A 21,999-nucleotide genomic window follows, 5' to 3' on the forward strand; every position below is an offset into this window, starting at 1 on the left:
TCAATCTCAGTCTCCTTTTGTCTCTTTCAGTCAGTTGTCCATGTTGACCACGCTTATGCTTATCAGACAGCGATTACCCAGAAACTGTATATGCTGTGATAGCCTTTGATACTGTACCTTGCAACGCCCCAAATAAATAGGCAACTTCAGGCACAGAGGCACCAGCTAAGCGGGCACCAACAGTTTGCCCTGTTTGAAGCTCAGTAAGCTGACATGACTCCGTATTACTAGCAGCTCACACAATGTATAATGAAATTGGAGATTCCCACCTGTTAGCTAGGTGTCTCATCACTCAGTAGAAGCAAAGGAATGTTACATCACTTCCACTTTCAATGCAAAACATGCAATTACTTTCACACCTGCAAATCATGTAGTGTTTCCATTTTTTGTCCAACCCCTGTAATTTTACAAAGCCTTGATTATGTATTTTATCCTCTTTGGGTACTTTTATCATCTGCGTAAAAAGATTGCATTGGCTAATTCACAAAAGAGGTCACCTTGCGTTATATGCTTGTGATATTTTAAGACTTGTAACAATGAAGCTGTAGTTCACAAGAAGCTATAGTTGTGATAGGACTGACCTGCTCCTCCTTTGACATCCTGGGGCTTACAGGGACCATTTAAAGGTGTACATGGAAGGATCAGTACATGACCTCTACTACAGTGAGGGGTTGTGTATATCTTTAGAGGACTCCCCTCCACACCAACCAAATCAGATTACAAGAGCCATCACATAGGTTAATCACAAACACCACTATCTCCTGACCAACAAAAATTTGGAGCTTCTATAAAATGTCTTTTGAAAATACCAATTGGTCAGATGCTGCTATATGCTGCCTTTTCTGTAAATGTTAAATTGTCTGGCTTTTTCTAGCTTCAAAACTTCGAGCCACTATACTGAAACAACTATTCAGCAAGTAAGAATTCTGATATGCATACTTGTTCTGGGTCAGTGAATGAAAGAATATTGAAGCCAATATATTGAGATTACAGGCAGGCAACCAGCATTTTCAGAAGCAGGGATCAACAGCATTCAAGCCCTCATTTACCTCTGCTATACTTTGGGTGTGGGAAAAGGTTCATATGTACCTCCTTACTAGCATGAATCCCACACTAAAGTTAGTAATGCAAGTATGGAGTGGCACCAACAGCAGTGGGAACCTACACCACGTCAGCACTGGTTATCACCACAATAAAAAGGAAACCTTTCAAAATGTAGGCCCCTGTTTGATAGACAGTCACTCTTTATTACACACATCAATAGTCTTATAAAATGTATATCAGCTGAGAGAGGTCACAACATATACAGGTGTAAATTATTTTATTAAACTACAATACAAAAGCAGCTAGAAATGTTTCTGAATAAGGCCAATGATTAATTTAGGTATCCATAGGCAGTTATACAGTTCCTCAGCCAGTTTTATTCTACAAACATTTGTCAGTACAACCTACATAGCGGGATTAAAATGAATCCTCTTCAACAATCATGAAAGTGGTTCTATTTAGTTTTTGTTTTTGTTTTTTTACAAGCAATTAAACATATAACTTCTTATATTAAGCTTCAGGCTTTTTTACTTAAAATAAGTGGAGCAAAATTGTTTGTAGCTGCCAGTAAGCTTTATCTACAGGTAGCATGCCCAGCCTGATCATGGGTGCTGCTGATCAGAAACTCCATCAGATTTAGGCTTCAATCTTTTGTTGCTGATCAGGATCCTGAACAAACACAAAAACAAAAATATTTTTAATCATGACAGAATGCAGTTCTAAGCCGTACCTTTATCTTCCTAAGGAGGCTCTTTCTGTCTATAGTCTAGATTGGTCGGAGTGATTTTTTTCTCCCGTGCACAGGTAACATACCATGCCACCTAAATTACACCAGAAGCCAGTTTCATTTTCAAAAATAAATGTTTATAGGTGCTAGGTGTTTCAACTCTGTGACCACGAGAAAAACATTTGAAATTTAATCAGATTCTTATTTTACTCTTATGAGTGTTTCGTTAATAAGACAAACAGAACTTGCAACTTGCTTTAACCAATCAAAACTCACCTTTGTTCTAAATACTATGGCTAACTAGTTAGGGCATATAAAAAAAGGTGATAATTCTCTTCTATGAACAGTAAACTGCTATTTGGTAGTACTGGTACAAAAGCAAAGTACATTGTTCTCAACAGACAGAATTTAAAAAATATAATTACAGACAGTCTTCAAAGCCCACTTTGTGTCCCATATCTGTACAATTAGCTAGCAATATGCATTGAAACAGCCTTGAAGTGTATTATTAAAACAGTATAAAATAGGGGACTGTTCAATTCAACAGCTATACACTCAAAGTTAGAAGGAATTTAGGCTGAATGTCCATTATTAACTGAAAATACCCTGAAAAATTAGTGATTGTTGTGTGGATTGTGCTGCACTGTTGCAAACACTGGTTCCCTAAAAAGTCTGTAATTCACAATTATTAATACAAAAAATCCTTGGTCCACTGTTGATTCGTAATCTTAATATTTACATTGTCTATAAAGGTTGATAACAGATAAAAGGAAGCAGCATAGGTGCCAAAGCACAATGTGCAAGTGACCAATGCACAATTACTGTCAAAATGTTCCTCCAGAAGCAGACTGAGTGCACAGTGACAAGAGTGCCCTCTCCAGTGGCAGCGTAAAGAGCTGCAGGAATTTTCAACCCAGTGTTTTATAGTGTTTGCGATACAAATTTCACTTTCCGACGTGCGTTACAATTTGTGATTAAATGTCCTCTGTGTTTACTTGTGCAAGTTGATAATTAATCCAAAGAGACAAACAAAAAAATAGGTATAATTTAGGCAGAATGTGTAATATGATCAGCAACAAAATGTCTAACTTCAACCAAATTCCATCCAGGGCTGCTTTTCTGCCAAAGCAGTTTCTCTTGAACTCCATGTGTGTGACAGAGAAAACATCATGTGGAGCAGCTGCATAGTATGAAATAACTATCATATCAAAAGAGCCACAATGCAGAACAGTTTAAATTTGACAAGTTAACAGAACTTAACACCAGCAGCCAGGAAGGAATGAAGGCTCATGCTGATGGAAAAGGAGTGGTTTACATCCCAATGCCGTAGAAAAAAAAAAAGTGTTAAAGCTGGCACTTACTTTCCTTTCAAAACAGTATTTGGCACAGGATTTTGCCCACTTTTTCAGTGCTTTAATTGGCAGTTTCGTATAGAGTGAGCCCAGGAAAAAATGTTGGTCAGCAGTAGATGGGATTATTTAAGGTCATTGAATAGTGGTGGTAAGACTTCCCAAATCCTCTGAATGTGTTTCAGGGTGGTGTAATTTATAAAGTCTTTGAGCATAAAAAGTTCAGTCATTCTGTAACTAATCCTATTGGTGTGGATGGAAAATTTGTACTGACTGCAGAGCTCTGTCTACCAACAACTGTAGTGCATTGACTTGTTAAGTTCCAAGCTGAACCTAAACACATTTTATTTTCCATGCAATGAATAGCGTTATCTCTCTCTGAAATTATCCCTGTTCTTACATGAGAACAAGCATTTATGGATGCAGGGTAACAGTCATTTGCTGTATACCTATCATGCTTTTTGGACAGACACTCTGTGGCCGGATTGAGTTGGTCATCAAATACCAAAGGTTGCTGGTCATCTGCCTCTTCACAGATAACAAAAACTGTGTTTGGAGTCTCAAAATCCAGTGAGAGCTCTTTGGCTCGGAATCCATTGCCTGTTGTTTTGGATGAGCTTGTAAACTCCATGGCAGATGTCTGGCAGGGGGTGTGGTTTTCTTTCACATTTAAAGACTTTTGGCCTGAACGCACATAATCAGAAGAATCATTTAGTAGCCCAAAGTATGGCCGTGTCCTTCTGAGATTACATGGGGGGAGTTTTCGTTGAAGTTTTGCTGACTGTGTAAGGGGGTAAGAAGCATTACTGTCAGAAGACTCTGAGAAAAGATGAGTGGAATTTTCCCCTATCTGAACAGCAGAGCCAACTCTCCTAGGATTCTTAGGATTAAGACTCTTGGCAGGTGCTGTACAACACTGTAAAACAACAAACATTGAAATTATGTAACATTTTCAAATCTGTTATTCTTAAAGCAGCTAGAAATGCCACATTCAAAGCGATTTTAATTGACTTTAGTCACCTCAAGACCATGTTTGGCCATACTGAATATAAAGGAATGACTACACTCTTGATAGAATGATGAACCCCAACTAAGGTTACCCAGTTTGCAAACAAAAAAGGACTGCAGAGTACAAAAGCAATTTAATCCTTTTCTTTATATGTGTTTGTACTCAGGTACTTGAACATATCTTCAATAAGTATGTACGCTGGGGTAAAGCAGATTCATAATTAATTTACAATGGCAAAATTGTAGACTATCATATGGCAGTGAAAGATATGGAATATACAAGTACCCCAACTTGCCTTCCAAAAGGCCAGGTGTTTGTGTGTATTGCCATCTTTTCCCTTTTAGGAACAACTAATATGGATTACACACGTTGACTGGTTAAATGGAAAGACACTGTATGAATCTAATTAACACAGAACCTGAATAAGTTAGATGTGATAGTAATTAAAATGAGTTGACAAACCTGGCAAATGCATGTAAAGCTGAAAGGCCTATCTTTACATGAAGCCAATAATGAATTTAGCTGTTAAATTCTTGAAATCTTCAACAAAATCCATCATGTACTAAGTCCCATGTGTATGCACACTAGCATAGGAGCCAGTGCAAAACACAATATGACTGTGATCCATATATCGTGCAAACAAAACTATAAGTATTTGAAACTGACTACATAAATCTGATTTGCATCACTTACACTGTCTACCAGTTTGGTGAAAGAACCGCTGGAGGACCGACTTCGCCATTTCATTTGAAGTTGAGGCAAGAGACCGTTAAAGGTACGTGCACTCCATGTTCTCTGTCTTGCTGGATCCACTTCTTCTACTTCACCGGCCTTGTCATCCACACTCAGATCAACACTAGTGTAATCTGCAGTAAGCCAATCGGATACAGAAGCAGGGCTAGTTACACTCCTCTTTAGGCTTCGTTCCTGCAATGGCAGCCATAACATTATAAGACATACCCAACATTGGTAACAAATTACATCTTTATATCTTAACTTATGCTGAAATTATTATTCCACTAAATTATGAACTAGGTGGAATTAATATAAATAATGATATAACATTTCTCTGTTTTGTGTAGAAGTGATCATTTGTTGAGGTTTTTTTTTTTTGGTTTTAGTTTTTTTTTTTTATTGGTTTAAATAAAAGAAATAAAGAACACTTCACCATAAACAAGTTATATTACATTATATCTGGACAAGATTAAAACACAGAGCATTGTCCAAAGAAACAAAGGTATAAGGACCCTTTCACACAGGCGAACTCCTCCAAGCGGAACTGCCTGCTCATTAGAGAATCTGTCTGCTGATCCTCGCTTAGTAGGCGGATGACAGGATTACACAGCCCTCTGTTCTCTTTAGGGCAGTCAAGTGGTGCATTTACATCTGTCATCCGATCCGTTAGATGGATGTGGAACAGATGCCCCACCTATCTGTTTTTAGTGGATTGGATGCAGGCTGTTGTAAACGTATACATGTCTGTTTACATACGCCTCCCCATAGAAAGCAATGGGTGGTTCGATAGGGTTCACCTGTAAAGCGGACAGGTGGACCTGATCGGTCCACCCATCTGAAAGGGCCCTGACAGTTCGCTGTCATAACACAAAAATACACAAAAACAACAGTAATAAAAAAAAAGAACAACCCTAGCCTAGAATGCACAGCTGTAATTAGAAATTCTAACAGCAAACAAAGAGGGAAGCTACTGTATCTCAAACCATATTTCACCATTCATTATTACCATTTGCAGTTAACAGCCAATGCCAAATATCTTTAGCAAACATCAATCTGGCTGAAAACAGTAAGAGCTTAATAGCCAAATAAAAAAAATAAATCTAAAGAGTAAGAAAGGTAGGTATGTCAGAAAGAAGAAGTGAGCAGAACAGCTCAAGGGGGAAAAACAAGGGTAGGAGTAAAGAGTTGCTACTGGACCTAGCCATCACAGTTGCCGAACCAGACAGCAATAAAAAAAAATAAAGAAAATTGACTGAGCTTCTAACCCTTCCCTATCCAATGAACATAAAACATTGGCTTTAGATACACTTTAAGACATTAATAGTAGACACAATAAGGTCAGAGCAAATTTTCCTCAACTGCAATTGATTTGAGGATCATACCAGCTAAATAGAAGATCAAAGCTATCATATTTTTTTGCTCTATGTGTATGAGAGAATAAGGATATCAAACTGAAGACCTTTGATGTCAGTCAAGTGTTGGCATCAGATGGGCTAAATCACTGGACCAGTCTTAGCTTCTGGGAAAAGTATAAATCACAAGACAGTCAACTGATACCCTATACCATGTCATTCTTGAATAACAGCAAAAAGGGAGTTTGAGAGAGGCCTTGTGACATAAATTAAAGAGGCAAGAAGAGAAGGTACAATCTGTAAAGAATAGTGAGCAGTGTAGAGGAGTTGGTGTTCTCTACTGTATATGCTCCAGAATGGAATCTAAACAGAAACAAGGGCAATTTGATTTACCCGACCTCACTGCCTGCTAGTTTTGCCCAAAAAACAGCACATTATCTCATCAAATCTGGAAGAGCATACATATATTATAAAAAAGTATGCTGTACTATATCAAGAGACTGCAGAAAGAATTACCATCAGGAAAACAGTGTGCTGTGTAACGATAAAGAGAACCTATATACAATAAGCTTACTATGAACACTGCTAAGTAGCGTGAGAGCAATTCTGCTTATCTGGGATTTGAGTAATATGAGTGAACAATCATCTTACCAGTTTAGAACAGGTCATAAGTTTTTCTTTCTGAATTGTGTGTCATGAAAAAGGAGGCTGAGGATACTGGATTAGACTAGATTTACACAATATGGCTGTGTATGTTACATAAAAATATACACTATATTGCCAAAAGTATTGGGACGCCTGTCTTTACACGTACATGAACTTTAATGGCATCCCAATCTTAGTTTGTAGGGTTCAATATTGAGTTGGCCCACCCTTTGCAGCTATAACAGTTTCAACTCTTCTGGGAAAGATGTCCACAAGGTTTAGGAGTGTGTCTATGGGAATGTTTGACCATTCTTCAAGAAGCGCATTTGTGAGGTCAGGCACTGATGTTGGATGAGAAGGTCTGGTTTCCCAAAGGTGTTCTATAGGGTTGAGGCCAGGACTCTGTGCAGGCCAGTCGTGTTCCTACACACCAAACTCGCTCATCCATGTCTTTATGGACCTTGTTTTGTGCACTGGTGCGCAGTCATGTTGGAATACGAAGGGACCATCCCCAAATTGTCCCCACAAAGTTGGGAGCTTGAAATTGTCCAAAAAGGAGTACCCTTCACTGGAACAAAGGGGTCAAGCTCAACCCCTGAAAAACAACCTCACACCATAATCCCCCCTCCACCAAACTTTACACTTGGCACAACGTAGTCAGGCAAGTACTGTTCTCCTGGCAACCGCCAAACCCAGACACATCCATCGGATTGCCAGACAGAGAAGCGTGATTAGTCACTCCACAAAAAATGTCTTCACTGCTCTAGATTCTAGTGGCGGCGTGCTTTACACCACTGCTTCCGGCGCTTTGCATTGCACTTGGTGATGTAAGGCTTGGATGCAGCTGCTCGGCCATGGAAACCCATTCCATGAAGCTCTCTAAGCACTGTTGTTCTAATTTGAGGGCCACGAAGTTTGCAGGTCTTTAGCTATTGACTCTGCAGACAGTTGGCAACTTTTGCTCACTGTGCGCATCAGCATGTGTTGATCCTGCTGTCATTTTACGCAGCTTACCACTTTGTGGCAGAGTTGCTATTGTTCCCAGTTGCTTCCACTTTGTTATAACACCACTAACAGTTCACAGTGGAATATTTAGTAGCAAGGAAATTTCACGGATGGACTTACTGCACAGGTGGCAACCTATCACGGAACCAGTCATGAATTTACTGAACTCCTGAGAGTGACCTGTTCTTTCACAAATGTTTGTAGAAGCTGCCTGTATGCCTAGGTGCTTGATTTTATAATATATATATACAGTTGTGTTCAAAATAATGGCAGTGTGTTGAAAAAAGTGAATAAAGCTCAAAATCCTTCTAATAGCTTTTATTTCCATACACACAAATGCATTGGGAACACTACACATTCTATTCCAAATCAAAACATGAAGAAAAATATCAAATTTGTGTTGTTCCTCTAAAACAGCGGTTCTCAACCTGGGGGTCGCGACCCCTTTGGGGGTCGAACGACCATTTCCCAGGGGTCGCCTAAGACCATCGGAAAACACATATTTCCGATGGTCTTAGGAACCGAGACACCGCCGCTGTCTCCGGCGATGTGTGGGCGGGATGATATGCTGCCCCTGTCACCGCCTCCTCGCCGCTGATTGGCCACCGGAACTGTAGCTCAGGAGAGGCACACAGGCGGCCAATCACCGGCGAGAAGGTGGAGCTTGGAGAGGAGGAGCCGAGCGGCAGCGCGCGGAGATCGAAGAAGATTGAGGGAGCTGCAGGAACGAGTGAAGAGAGAGGCCAGAGAAGGAAGACAGCTGACAGGTAAGTGCAAATTTTGCTGCTGCAGCCAGGTATGCAGGCTGTAGATGGGAGAGGGAGAGAGCGAGCCCAGGCTGGAGCAGGAGTCAGCAAGGTAAGTATCATTGGTGTCAGTGGAAGGGATAGTGCCCCATCATTTGTGTCACTAATACCAACGATGGGGCACTATTCCTCCCCCCACTGACACCAACGATGGTGCACTATTCCTCCCACTGACACCAACGATGTTGCACTATTCCTCCCACTGACACCAACGATGGGGCACTATTATTCCCCCCACTGACACCAACGATGGGGCACTATTCCTCCCCCCACTGACACCAACGATGAGGCACTATACCTCCCCCCACTGACACCAACGATGAGACAGTATTCCTCCCCCCACTGACGCCAATGATGGGGCACTATTCCTCCCCCCACTGACGCCAACGATGGGGCACTATTCCTCCCCCCACTGACGCCAACGATGGGGCACTATTCCTCCCCCCACTGACGCCAACGATGGGGCACTATTCCTCCCCCCACTGACGCCAACGATGGGGCACTATTCCTCCCCCCACTGACGCCAACGATGGGGCACTATTCCTCCCCCCACTGACGCCAACGATGGGGCACTATTCCTCCCCCCACTGACGCCAACGATGGGGCACTATTCCTCCCCCCACTGACGCCAACGATGGGGCACTATTCCTCCCCCCACTGACGCCAACGATGGGGCACTATTCCTCCCCCCACTGACGCCAACGATGGGGCACTATTCCTCCCCCCACTGACGCCAACGATGGGGCACTATTCCTCCCCCCACTGACGCCAACGATGGGGCACTATTCCTCCCCCCACTGACGCCAACGATAGGGCACTATTCCTCCCCCCACTGACGCCAACGATGGGGCACTATTCCTCCCCCCACTGACGCCAACGATGGGGCACTATTCCTCCCCCCACTGATGCCAACGATGGGGCACTATTCCTCCCACTAACGCCAACGATGGGGCACTATTCCTCCCACTGATACCAACGATGGGGCACTATTCCTCCCACTCATACCAATGATGGGGCACTATTCCTCCCACTCATACCAATGATGGGGCACTATTCCTCCCACTCATACCAATGATGGGGCACTATTCCTCCCACTGACACCAATGATGGGGTACTATTCCTCCCACTCATACCAATGATGGGGCACTATTCCTTCCACTGACACCAATGATGGGGCACTATTCCTCCCACTGACACCAATGATGGGGCACTATTCCTCCCACTGACACCAATGATGGGGCACTATTCCTCCCACTGACACCAATGATGGGGCACTATTCCTCCCACTGACACCAATGATGGGGCACTATTCCTCCCACTCATACCAATGATGGGGCACTATTCCTCCCACTGATACTAATGATGGGGCACTATTCCTTCCACTGACACCAATGATGGGGCACTATTCCTTCCACTGACACCAATGATGGGGCACTATTCCTCCCACTGACACCAATGATGGGGTACTATTCCTCCCATTCATACCAATGATGGGGCACTATTCCTCCCACTGATACCAATGATGGGGCACTATTCCCCCCACTGACACCAATGATGGGACACTATTCCCCCCACTGACACCAATGATGGGACACTATTCCTCCCACTGACGCCAATGATGGGACACTATTCCTCCCACTGACGCCAATGATGGGACACTATTCCTCCCGCTGACGCCAATGATGGGACACTATTCCTCCCACTGACGCCAATGATGGGGCACTATTCCTCCCACTGACGCCAACGATGAGGCACTATTCCTCCCACTGACACCAACGATGGGGCACTATTCCTCCCCCCACTGACACCAACGATGGGGCACTATTCCTCCCCCCACTGACGCCAACGATGGGGCACTATTCCTCCCCCCACTGACGCCAACGATGGGGCACTATTCCTCCCCCCACTGACGCCAACGATGGGGCACTATTCCTCCCACTAACGCCAACGATGGGGCACTATTCCTCCCACTGATACCAACGATGGGGCACTATTCCTCCCACTGACACCAATGATGGGGCACTATTCCTCCCACTCATACCAATGATGGGGCACTATTCCTCCCACTCATACCAATGATGGGGCACTATTCCTTCCACTCATACCAATGATGGGGCACTATTCCTTCCACTGACACCAATGATGGGGCACTATTCCTCCCACTCATACCAATGATGGGGCACTATTCCTTCCACTGACACCAATGATGGGGCACTATTCCTCCCACTGATACTAATGATGGGGCACTATTCCTCCCACTGACACCAATGATGGGGCACTATTCCTCCCACTGACACCAATGATGGGGCACTATTCCTCCCACTGACACCAATGATGGGGCACTATTCCTCCCACTCATACCAATGATGGGGCACTATTCCTTCCACTGACACCAATGATGGGGCACTATTCCTCCCACTGATACCAATGATGGGGCACTATTCCTCCCACTGACACCAATGATGGGGCACTATTCCTCCCACTGATACCAATGATGGGGTACTATTCCTCCCACTCATACCAATGATGGGGCACTATTCCTCCCACTGATACCAATGATGGGGCACTATTCCCCCCACTGATACCAATGATGGGGCACTATTCCCCCCACTGACACCAATGATGGGACACTATTCCTCCCACTGACACCAATGATGGGACACTATTCCTCCCACTGACGCCAATGATGGGACACTATTCCTCCCATTGACGCCAATGATGGGACACTATTCCTCCCACTGACGCCAATGATGGGACACTATTCCTCCCACTGCCGCCAATGATGGGGCACTATTCCTCCCACTGACGCCAATGATGAGGCACTATTCCTCCCACTGACGCCAATGATTGGGCACTATTCCTCCCACTGACACCAATGATGGGGCACTATTCCTCCCACTGACACCAATGATGGGACACTATTCCTCCCACTGACACCAATGATGGGGCACTATTCCTCCCACTGATACCAACGATGGGACACTATTTATCCCACTGACATCAGTGATGGGGCGCTAGTCCTCCCACTGCAAAATTACAGTTATGAAGTAGCAACGAAAATAATTTTATGGTTGGGGGTCACCACAACATGAGGAACTGTATTAAGGGGTCGCGGCATTAGAAAGGTTGAGAACCACTGCTCTAAAACAATTGAAGAAAAGTGAATATTAGACTGTTCAAAAAAATAGCAGTGTTTGTATTGTTCTTTACAAACTCAAACATTCATTATATAAACTGAAAAATGTTTGAAGATTTTGCTTTCCTTTGAATCACTTAATTAATATTTAGTTGTATAGCCACTGTTTCTGAGAACTGCTGTACATCTGTGTTGCATGGAGTCAACCAACTTCTGGCACCTGTGAACAGGTATTCCAACCCAGGATGATTGGACTACATTCCACAGTTCTTCTCTATTTCTTGGTTTTGCCTCAGAAACTGCATTTTTGATGTCACCCCACAAGTTTTCTATTGGATTAAGATCCGGGGATTGGGCTGGCCACTCCATAACGTCAATCTTGTTGGTCTGGAACCAAGATGTTGCACATTTACTGGTGTGTTTGGGGTCGTTGTCTTGTTGGAAAACCGTTTTCAAGGGCATTTCCTCTTCAGCATAAGGCAGCATGACCTCTTCAAGTATTCTGATGTATTCAAACTGATCCATGATCCCTGGTATGCGATAATTAGGCTCAACACCGTAGTATGAGAAACATCCCCATGTCGTGATGCTTGCGCAACCATGCTTCACTGTCTTCACTACTGTGGCTTGAATGCAGTGTTTGGGGGTCGTCTGACAAACTGTCTCCAGCCACTAGACCCAAAAAGAACAATCTTACTTTCATCAGTCCACAAAATGTTGCGCCATTTCTCTTTAGGCCAGTCAATGTGCTCTTTGGCAAATTGTAACCTCTTCAGCACGTCTTTTTTTCAACAGTGGGACTTTGCGGGGGCTTCTTGCAGACAGCTTGGCTTCACATAGGCGTCTAATTGTAACAGTACTCACAGGTAACTTTAGACCTTCTTTGACCTTCCTGGAGCTGATTGTTGGCTGAGTCCTTGACATTTTGGCTATTCTTCTATCCATTCGAATGGTAGTTTTTCGCTTTCTTCCACGTCTTTCAGGTTTTGGTTGCCATTTTAAAGCATTTGCAATCATTTTAGCTGAGCAGCCTATCATTTTCTGCACTTCTTTATATGTTTTCCCTTCTCCAATCAACTTTTTAATCAAGGTATGTTGTTCTTCTGAACAATGTCTGGAACGACCCATTTTCCTCAGAATTTCAGAGAGAAATGCACTGTAACCAGCATGTACATTTGCTGCCTTCCTTCCTTAAATAAGGGCAATAATTGCCACCTGTTTTTCAAAGAATGAATGACCTCACTAATAGAACTCCACACTATTATTTTGAACATGCCTCTTTCAATTAGTAATTCAATTACACAGAATCAGCAGCATGCATGTCATGACTGTTGGGTCTGTTGAATTTCTATTACTCTACTACACCTGCTAGTAAATTATTTGCCATGTAGAAATATCATTTCTACCAAAAACTGTGATTGATCAGGTTAGTGATGTCTGACTGCTAATATTTTGAACACAACTGTATATGTATATATATATATATATATATATATATATATATATATATATATACACATACACAAACACATATATATACTGTATATACACACACATATACATATATGTCCTTTTCCATCTTTATAAAGTTCCATTACCTTGTTACGCAGGACTTTTGACAGGAAAATAATGGTGGCCACACATAATATTGACACTTTGGGCCCAATTTGGACATTTTCACTTAGGGGTGTACTCACTTTTGTTGCCAACAGTTTAGCCATTAACGGCTGTGTGTTGAGTTATTTTGAGGGGACAGCAAAGTTACACTGTTATACAAGCTGTACAATCACTACTTTACATTTTAGCAAAGTGTCATTTCTTCAGTGTTGTCACATGAAAAGATAGAATCATATATTTACAAAAATTTGAGGGGTGTACGCACTTCTGTGAGATACTGTATATACATACAGTGCATCCAGAAAGTATTCACAGCGCTTAACTTTTGCCACATTTTATGTTACAGCCTTATTCCTAAATGGATTAAACTAATTTTTTTCCTCAACATTCTACAAACAATACCTCATAATGACAATGTGAAAGAAGGGTGTTTTGAAATCTTTGCAATTTATTAAAAAAAAAAACAAAAAAAAAAAAACACATGTACATAAGTATATATAGCCTTTGCTCAATACTTTGTTGAAGCACCTTTAGCCCCACGAGCACATAGGACACAGGGGAGGAGAGGCAGCAAGCAATTGCCGGACCGGAGAACAACCGCGGCTTTCCGCTTACACACTCGGAATGTGTGGACCCGAGGAGACCCGATGCCCCCTGAGGGCCCACCGCGACAACAGGCACACCTTATACAGATCATCTGTATAAAGCGTGCCTTTTTGTCGCGATGGGCCCTCGGGGCATCGGGTCTTCTCAGGTCTTTCCTGGCCAGGCCGGGTTACGCCACACGCCGCATGGCGGTGGAGCGCCCGGTCGGGGTGTATATAATGTATCTCAGATACATTGCTAGCCCCTGAAGAAGCGATCTTTTGTCGTGAAACATGTCGGGCGTTGTTTGCACAGCTTGAATATCCCATTCTCACCATATATACTCAACACACTTGTTGGAACCAGTGTTTCTATGGTTGGATTTTAGCTGTCGGCTAATTGTGCAATGTAACTGTATACAAGATACATTTTAGAGGTGATGTGTTAATAAAGGAACATTGATTTTATTTTTTTTATGTGTACTGAGTTTTTGTGCCTAAAAAGTCCATCCAATATCCTTCTCTCTAATATTTGTTAATAGAACTGTATCTTTAGCTAAAACACTGGTGTTGTCAATATATTGCATAGGCATTCAATACACAGTATAACTACATTAACACATCAAGCATCAAATACAAGGTACATATTTTCCCCAAGAGTGCCCAGATATGTACAACTTATATCTTAAGTAAATAAACAGCCTCCTACTCCTGATTACTGGAAAAATGATACACTCCTGAACACTGCGTTAGGCGACTGTCCTAATAGCTTGCAACTATGGAAATAAGCTGTGTACAATCTTTTCTCTGGAGACTTGCCAGACATTGCCTCTGCAGATTGGTTATACACATGTAAAACCAGCAATACACAAGGATAGCAAAAAGATCATTTTTTTTCTTCCATTAAATTTTTATTGGAAAATTTGTACAAACAAAGAAGAATGCACACAAAAGAGAAAAAAAAGCCACACCATAACAATGCTTCCCATGTCCCCTCACAAGTATAATAGTCCTCAAGGCTGTCAAAGGGCCATCACCAGCCCACAAAAAGATCCTTAAATATGTATACTATACAAGCATGATGCAAGACTCTGTGATGCTGGGTCATGTTTGTACAGAAGTGATACGTTTTTAGGCTATTGCAAGCGGTGATAATTGAGTATTCACAGTAGAGAAGTGGTAAGAACAGGGTTTTTATAGTACATCAAGTGGTAAGCAGGGGGTATTCAGGATTTAAAATTTTTTAATATTGATTTGCTGGTACAGAGGGGGCAGGAAGCAGGTAGTATTCATAGTAAGAATAGTAGGAACAAATTTATTGGAGTACAAGATGGCAAGCAGCAAACATTCAGAGAGAAGATGTAGCAAATATGGAGTTGTTAAAACAAAAAAAAAAAAAGAAAAAGGGAGTCATTAAAGAGTATTTAAAGCAGATAGATACAGTAACAACCAAGGATTATCCAAAATAGAGGAGTGGTACATATTAAGCTTTTTAATAGTAGAGGAGACTGTAAGGAGCGAATGTTCAGAGTAGAGAACTGGTAAGAGTGGAATTAAGACATGAGTAGACAGGAAGCAGGGAATATTTAGAGTAGAGAATAGGTAAATATAAAGTTTTTCAAACAAAAGAAAAAAAAAAAGAAGGGAATATTCAGAGAAGAAGTGGTAAGTATGGAGTTGTTGGGGTGAGGAAGGCAAAAGCCAGAAGTATTCAGAGTAGAGAAGTGTCAAGTATGGAGTTCCTAGCATGGAGAAAGGAAAAATTAGGAAAGGAAAAATTAGGAAAGGAAAAATTAGGAAAGGCAAAAGCAAGGAATATTCAGAGTAACCATAGGTTCACACGTATGCGGATTGCAGTGTGTTTTTCAGTTTGCAGAAACGCACTACAGTTGATTTAACATGATTTCCTAAGGATCTAGTTCACATTTGTGCGCTTTGAGCAGGTGTGGATTTTTGGAAGGGTCAAGGACTTTTTTCCCGCAGCAGATTGCGCTTTGCGTGTAATAGACTTCAATGGAACTCCACCAAAAACGCATGTATTGCGTTTTTGATGATTTCTTTATACATTTGTGTGTTGTGTTTTGTGTGACTTTAAGCTGATTATTAAGGAGAGGGCAGCCACCGTGTCCTTAACAACCGATGAGTCATCAGCTGTCAGCGGGGCTCCCTGCTGAATATAAACAAACCTATTGCTGGGAAAAAAAAAATTGGGAAAAAAAAAAAGTAGGGTCCCTCATGTTGAGGGCATGTGGCCTGGTATGCTTGGAGGAAAGGGGGGCGCTTCCTGACCTGCCTGGTTGCATGCTTGGATAAGGAGCTGGTATGGATTTTGGGGGAAACCCCACGCAGTTTATATTTTTATTTTGGTGTGGAGTTCCCCTTAAAATCCATAAAAGACCCAAAGGGCCTGGTAAGAATGGGGGGGGGGGGTACCACATGCAGTTTTTTTCCCTATTTGTTCAATTGCCACCAATAGGTTTGTTTATATTCAGCTGTCAGCGGGCAACCCTGCTGACAGCTGATGACTCATCGGTTGTTTAGGATGCTGGCAGGTGCCAGCTCCTTAACAACCATGTTGTTTACAGATTAAGGACACCCGCTCCTTGACAACCAGATAAAGTCACACAAAGCACAAAAATCAAAATATATAAAAAGTGAAAAAAAAAAAACCACAAAACCTCAAAAACGGATGTGAACATAAAAAGCAAAATGCACCCAGAAAATCAACCGCAATCTGCATAGATGTGAACCTATCCTAAAGAAGTGATAAGACACTTGTAAAAATTAGAAGCAGGAATAGAGTAAAGGAAAATAGGCAAGAAAGCAATAATCTAACAGCTCTAAAAGAAAGCATTTCCATCTAAAAACAATACATTTGTAAATATCGGTCTTGTACATCATAACTAGAACACTATAAACTGACCTGTAGCGGATAGGTGCTGAAAGTGAAACAGTCTGTGTTATCTCCAGCTGAGATAACAAAAACTTCATCACTGTGGGAATCAGTCACTGTGATTGTGGATGAGGTGGGTTCTTCCTGATGCATCTGCTGAGAAACATCTGCAGCTACAGTACAAAAAGAGCAAAAAGAGGGATGTTTGCCCTGCAGCCAGACATTGTATTTCAACAAGATATGTCTAGCACGGAGCCTACACAATATTATTTCAGAAAGATTAATAAAAACATCTATATGTTTCAGATTTCACAGCATAACATATCACATTAAAGTTATATTATCTTCCTAAGTCTTGACAATAATATTAGAACATGGGAACAACACTGCTAGATCTTACATGTTATGGTAAGAAAAACCTGGACACAATTACATGAAACATTTGTACACTGTGAGCACAATTATTAGGCAAGTTGTATTTTTGAGGATTAATTTCATTACTGAACAACTATAGTGTTCTTGGTCAATACAAAATGTTAATAAACCTCCAACCTGAATATTTAAGAAAGTAAAAGTGAGGTTGGCTTTCTTAGGAGAATATCTATGTGTGTACAATTACTAGGCAACTATTAGTGTACAGAATTATTATGCAACTAAATGAAATTTTTTTTTACAAATAGACATTTCTGACATTTTCAAAAAAAAAAAAAAAAGGTTAACCCTAGCTCTTAAAGTGATACTAAACCCAGAACCCTGCATTCACTATATCTGGTCTCTCACAGTACAAACAACATGGAAATGCAATTATTTTGTTAAATATAAACTGCTAAATACCTTTTCTCATCATTTAGAGTAGTCTTGTGACTTCAGCAGATCACTGGTTAAAGCTTGTAGGAGGAGTTTTATTTCTGCTCTTGGAGGATGTGAAACCTCTGACCTCTGTCTGGACAGTGCTGTTTGGCCCTGTGCTGATCACATACACTCTCCCAAGAGAAAAAAAACATCTCTAGCAATACACACCAAACTGAGCATGTGTGTGTGACTACGGATTCAGTTTGTATCAGGTGGTTATTTCAACAAGAGGAAGGGCAGAGAAGAAAAGGATCAAACTGCCATTTTACACAATGCAGAGGATTAACCTCTTAGGTTCCACAGTGAGTATAACAAGCATACTTTACTGCATATACAGACTGATTTTACTGTTGTGGGTTTAGTAACACTTTAACCCTAACATGCAACTTTGGACACAAAGGTTCCTGCACTACGTTGATGCAACTTTGATACTACTTGAGGACCAGAGACTGTAAAGCTGCATCAAAGTCACACTCATCCCATCAAAGTCGCACCCATCCAAAGCCCTGAACCTTTTTTCAAAAAATTGCACAGATGTTAAATGGACTGTAGTGCGTTTCTGCAAACTGGAAAATGCACTGAAATCTGCAAAGTGTAAATCTAGGGAAAGTAGAGTTTTTTTCCATGACTCTTGCAGCAGCAGATCAATACAATGAACAGGAAAGCTCACGGTACTGTCTTCTGACTTGTTCTTACGCACACATATGCCTTTGCTTTCTGTTAGCCCAGCAGCTGGTTTGATGAGATAGTACAAAGTTACCAGATCATGAACTCCCCTCACCTTGACTGGTAGATTCCAGGGCCCTGTTCTGAAGATCTTCTTCTGCCACCACCAGCTGTAGTTCATTAACATCCAAGCCTGTATTTTGAATTCCATTCTGCAAAAACATATGCATATTACAAATACATGGATAAAGGAAAAGGGAGCCAGTAGAACGTTATTACATGTTACATGCTTTTAGTGCCATTGGGTTAGGTAGCAGTTGGTAACTCTGCCAAGGGTGCTAAATGCTGAAGGGAACATCTATTCAAAACAGATGATTCAGATAAAATCATCCTAATAAAACTCAGGATAAGAATTTGTATGCATATATCTGCTGCCGGCCATCAGTTCCTTTAGAACTGTACCAGATCAACCGTTAAATTTCACAGGTCACTTAATGGCTCAAGTAAATGGTCCACCCACTTTGGAAGAGTCTGCCTACAAGTGTCCTCAAAACCTTCACTATTCTTTGCATCATTCTTAAGCTGTTAGAAGGGTCCTCTGCACGTCAATTGAAAAAAAAAAAAAAATCAACATTAAATAGAATATGCTCCAGATTGTCTAGGGCAGTGGTTCTCAACCTTTCTAATGCCGTGACCCCTTAATACAGTTCCTCATGTTGTGGTGACCCCCAACCATAAAATTATTTTCGTTGCTACTTCATAACTGTAATTTTGCAGTGGGAGGAGTAGTGCCACGTCACTGGTGTCAGTGGGAGGAATAGTGCCTCATCACTGATGTCAATGGGAGGAATAGTGCCCCATCGTTGGCGTCAGTGGGAGGAATAGTGCCCCATCGTTGGCGTCAGTGGGAGGAATAGTGCCCCATCGTTGGCGTCAGTGGGAGGAATAGTGCCCCATCGTTGGCGTCAGTGGGAGGAATAGTGCCCCATCGTTGGCGTCAGTGGGAGGAATAGTGCCCCATCGTTGGCGTCAGTGGGAGGAATAGTGCCCCATCGTTGGCGTCAGTGGGAGGAATAGTGCCCCATCGTTGGCGTCAGTGGGAGGAATAGTGCCCCATCGTTGGCGTCAGTGGGAGGAATAGTGCCCCATCGTTGGCGTCAGTGGGAGGAATAGTGCCCCATCGTTGGCGTCAGTGGGAGGAATAGTGCCCCATCGTTGGCGTCAGTGGGAGGAATAGTGCCCCATCGTTGGCGTCAGTGGGAGGAATAGTGCCCCATCGTTGGCGTCAGTGGGAGGAATAGTGCCCCATCGTTGGCGTCAGTGGGAGGAATAGTGCCCCATCGTTGGCGTCAGTGGGAGGAATAGTGCCCCATCGTTGGCGTCAGTGGGAGGAATAGTGCCCCATCGTTGGCGTCAGTGGGAGGAATAGTGCCCCATCGTTGGCGTCAGTGGGAGGAATAGTGCCCCATCGTTGGCGTCAGTGGGAGGAATAGTGCCCCATCGTTGGCGTCAGTGGGAGGAATAGTGCCCCATCGTTGGCGTCAGTGGGAGGAATAGTGCCCCATCGTTGGCGTCAGTGGGAGGAATAGTGCCCCATCGTTGGCGTCAGTGGGAGGAATAGTGCCCCATCGTTGGCGTCAGTGGGAGGAATAGTGCCCCATCGTTGGCGTCAGTGGGAGGAATAGTGCCCCATCGTTGGCGTCAGTGGGAGGAATAGTGCCCCATCGTTGACGTCAGTGGGAGGAATAGTGCCCCATCGTTGGCGTCAGTGGGAGGAATAGTGCCCCATCGTTGGCGTCAGTGGGAGGAATAGTGCCCCATCGTTGGCGTCAGTGGGAGGAATAGTGCCCCATCGTTGGCGTCAGTGGGAGGAATAGTGCCCCATCGTTGGCGTCAGTGGGAGGAATAGTGCCCCATCGTTGGCGTCAGTGGGAGGAATAGTGCCCCATCGTTGGCGTCAGTGGGAGGAATAGTGCCCCATCGTTGGCGTCAGTGGGAGGAATAGTGCCCCATCGTTGGCGTCAGTGGGAGGAATAGTGCCCCATCGTTGGCGTCAGTGGGAGGAATAGTGCCCCATCGTTGGCGTCAGTGGGAGGAATAGTGCCCCATCGTTGGCGTCAGTGGGAGGAATAGTGCCCCATCGTTGGCGTCAGTGGGAGGAATAGTGCCCCATCGTTGGCGTCAGTGGGAGGAATAGTGCCCCATCGTTGGCGTCAGTGGGAGGAATAGTGCCCCATCGTTGGCGTCAGTGGGAGGAATAGTGCCCCATCGTTGGCGTCAGTGGGAGGAATAGTGCCCCATCGTTGGCGTCAGTGGGAGGAATAGTGCCCCATCGTTGGCGTCAGTGGGAGGAATAGTGCCCCATCGTTGGCGTCAGTGGGAGGAATAGTGCCCCATCGTTGGCGTCAGTGGGAGGAATAGTGCCCCATCGTTGGCGTCAGTGGGAGGAATAGTGCCCCATCGTTGGCGTCAGTGGGAGGAATAGTGCCCCATCGTTGGCGTCAGTGGGAGGAATAGTGCCCCATCGTTGGCGTCAGTGGGAGGAATAGTGCCCCATCGTTGGCGTCAGTGGGAGGAATAGTGCCCCATCGTTGGCGTCAGTGGGAGGAATAGTGCCCCATCGTTGGCGTCAGTGGGAGGAATAGTGCCCCATCGTTGGCGTCAGTGGGAGGAATAGTGCCCCATCGTTGGCGTCAGTGGGAGGAATAGTGCCCCATCGTTGGCGTCAGTGGGAGGAATAGTGCCCCATCGTTGGCGTCAGTGGGAGGAATAGTGCCCCATCGTTGGCGTCAGTGGGAGGAATAGTGCCCCATCGTTGGCGTCAGTGGGAGGAATAGTGCCCCATCGTTGGCGTCAGTGGGAGGAATAGTGCCCCATCGTTGGCGTCAGTGGGAGGAATAGTGCCCCATCGTTGGCGTCAGTGGGAGGAATAGTGCCCCATCGTTGGCGTCAGTGGGAGGAATAGTGCCCCATCGTTGGCGTCAGTGGGAGGAATAGTGCCCCATCGTTGGCGTCAGTGGGAGGAATAGTGCCCCATCGTTGGCGTCAGTGGGAGGAATAGTGCCCCATCGTTGGCGTCAGTGGGAGGAATAGTGCCCCATCGTTGGCGTCAGTGGGAGGAATAGTGCCCCATCGTTGGCGTCAGTGGGAGGAATAGTGCCCCATCGTTGGCGTCAGTGGGAGGAATAGTGCCCCATCGTTGGCGTCAGTGGGAGGAATAGTGCCCCATCGTTGGCGTCAGTGGGAGGAATAGTGCCCCATCGTTGGCGTCAGTGGGAGGAATAGTGCCCCATCGTTGGCGTCAGTGGGAGGAATAGTGCCCCATCGTTGGCGTCAGTGGGAGGAATAGTGCCCCATCGTTGGCGTCAGTGGGAGGAATAGTGCCCCATCGTTGGCGTCAGTGGGAGGAATAGTGCCCCATCGTTGGCGTCAGTGGGAGGAATAGTGCCCCATCGTTGGCGTCAGTGGGAGGAATAGTGCCCCATCGTTGGCGTCAGTGGGAGGAATAGTGCCCCATCGTTGGCGTCAGTGGGAGGAATAGTGCCCCATCGTTGGCGTCAGTGGGAGGAATAGTGCCCC

General features: G+C 43.9%; 1 protein-coding gene across 1 annotated transcript in view; it reads right to left on the reverse strand.

The window, feature by feature from the left end:
- Positions 1 to 1,304: 1,304 nt before the first annotated feature.
- Positions 1,305 to 21,999, reverse strand: part of LOC149445520 (uncharacterized) — an 84,011-nt gene continuing 63,316 nt past the window's right edge. Inside the window, exons 4-7 of the mRNA XM_089653660.1 lie at positions 18,536 to 18,632; positions 16,933 to 17,075; positions 4,823 to 5,056; positions 1,305 to 4,036 (exon numbers count right to left, since the gene is read on the reverse strand). Coding sequence (XP_089509786.1) covers positions 3,347 to 4,036; positions 4,823 to 5,056; positions 16,933 to 17,075; positions 18,536 to 18,632 — 1,164 coding nt within the window. The 3' untranslated portion in view covers positions 1,305 to 3,346. The remainder of the gene's footprint in view (positions 4,037 to 4,822; positions 5,057 to 16,932; positions 17,076 to 18,535; positions 18,633 to 21,999) is intronic.

This window comes from Staurois parvus, unplaced genomic scaffold (assembly GCF_062004578.1).
Source record: "Staurois parvus isolate SC_StPar_1 unplaced genomic scaffold, SC_StPar_1.0 ptg000719l, whole genome shotgun sequence".
Taxonomy (NCBI): domain Eukaryota; kingdom Metazoa; phylum Chordata; class Amphibia; order Anura; family Ranidae; genus Staurois; species Staurois parvus.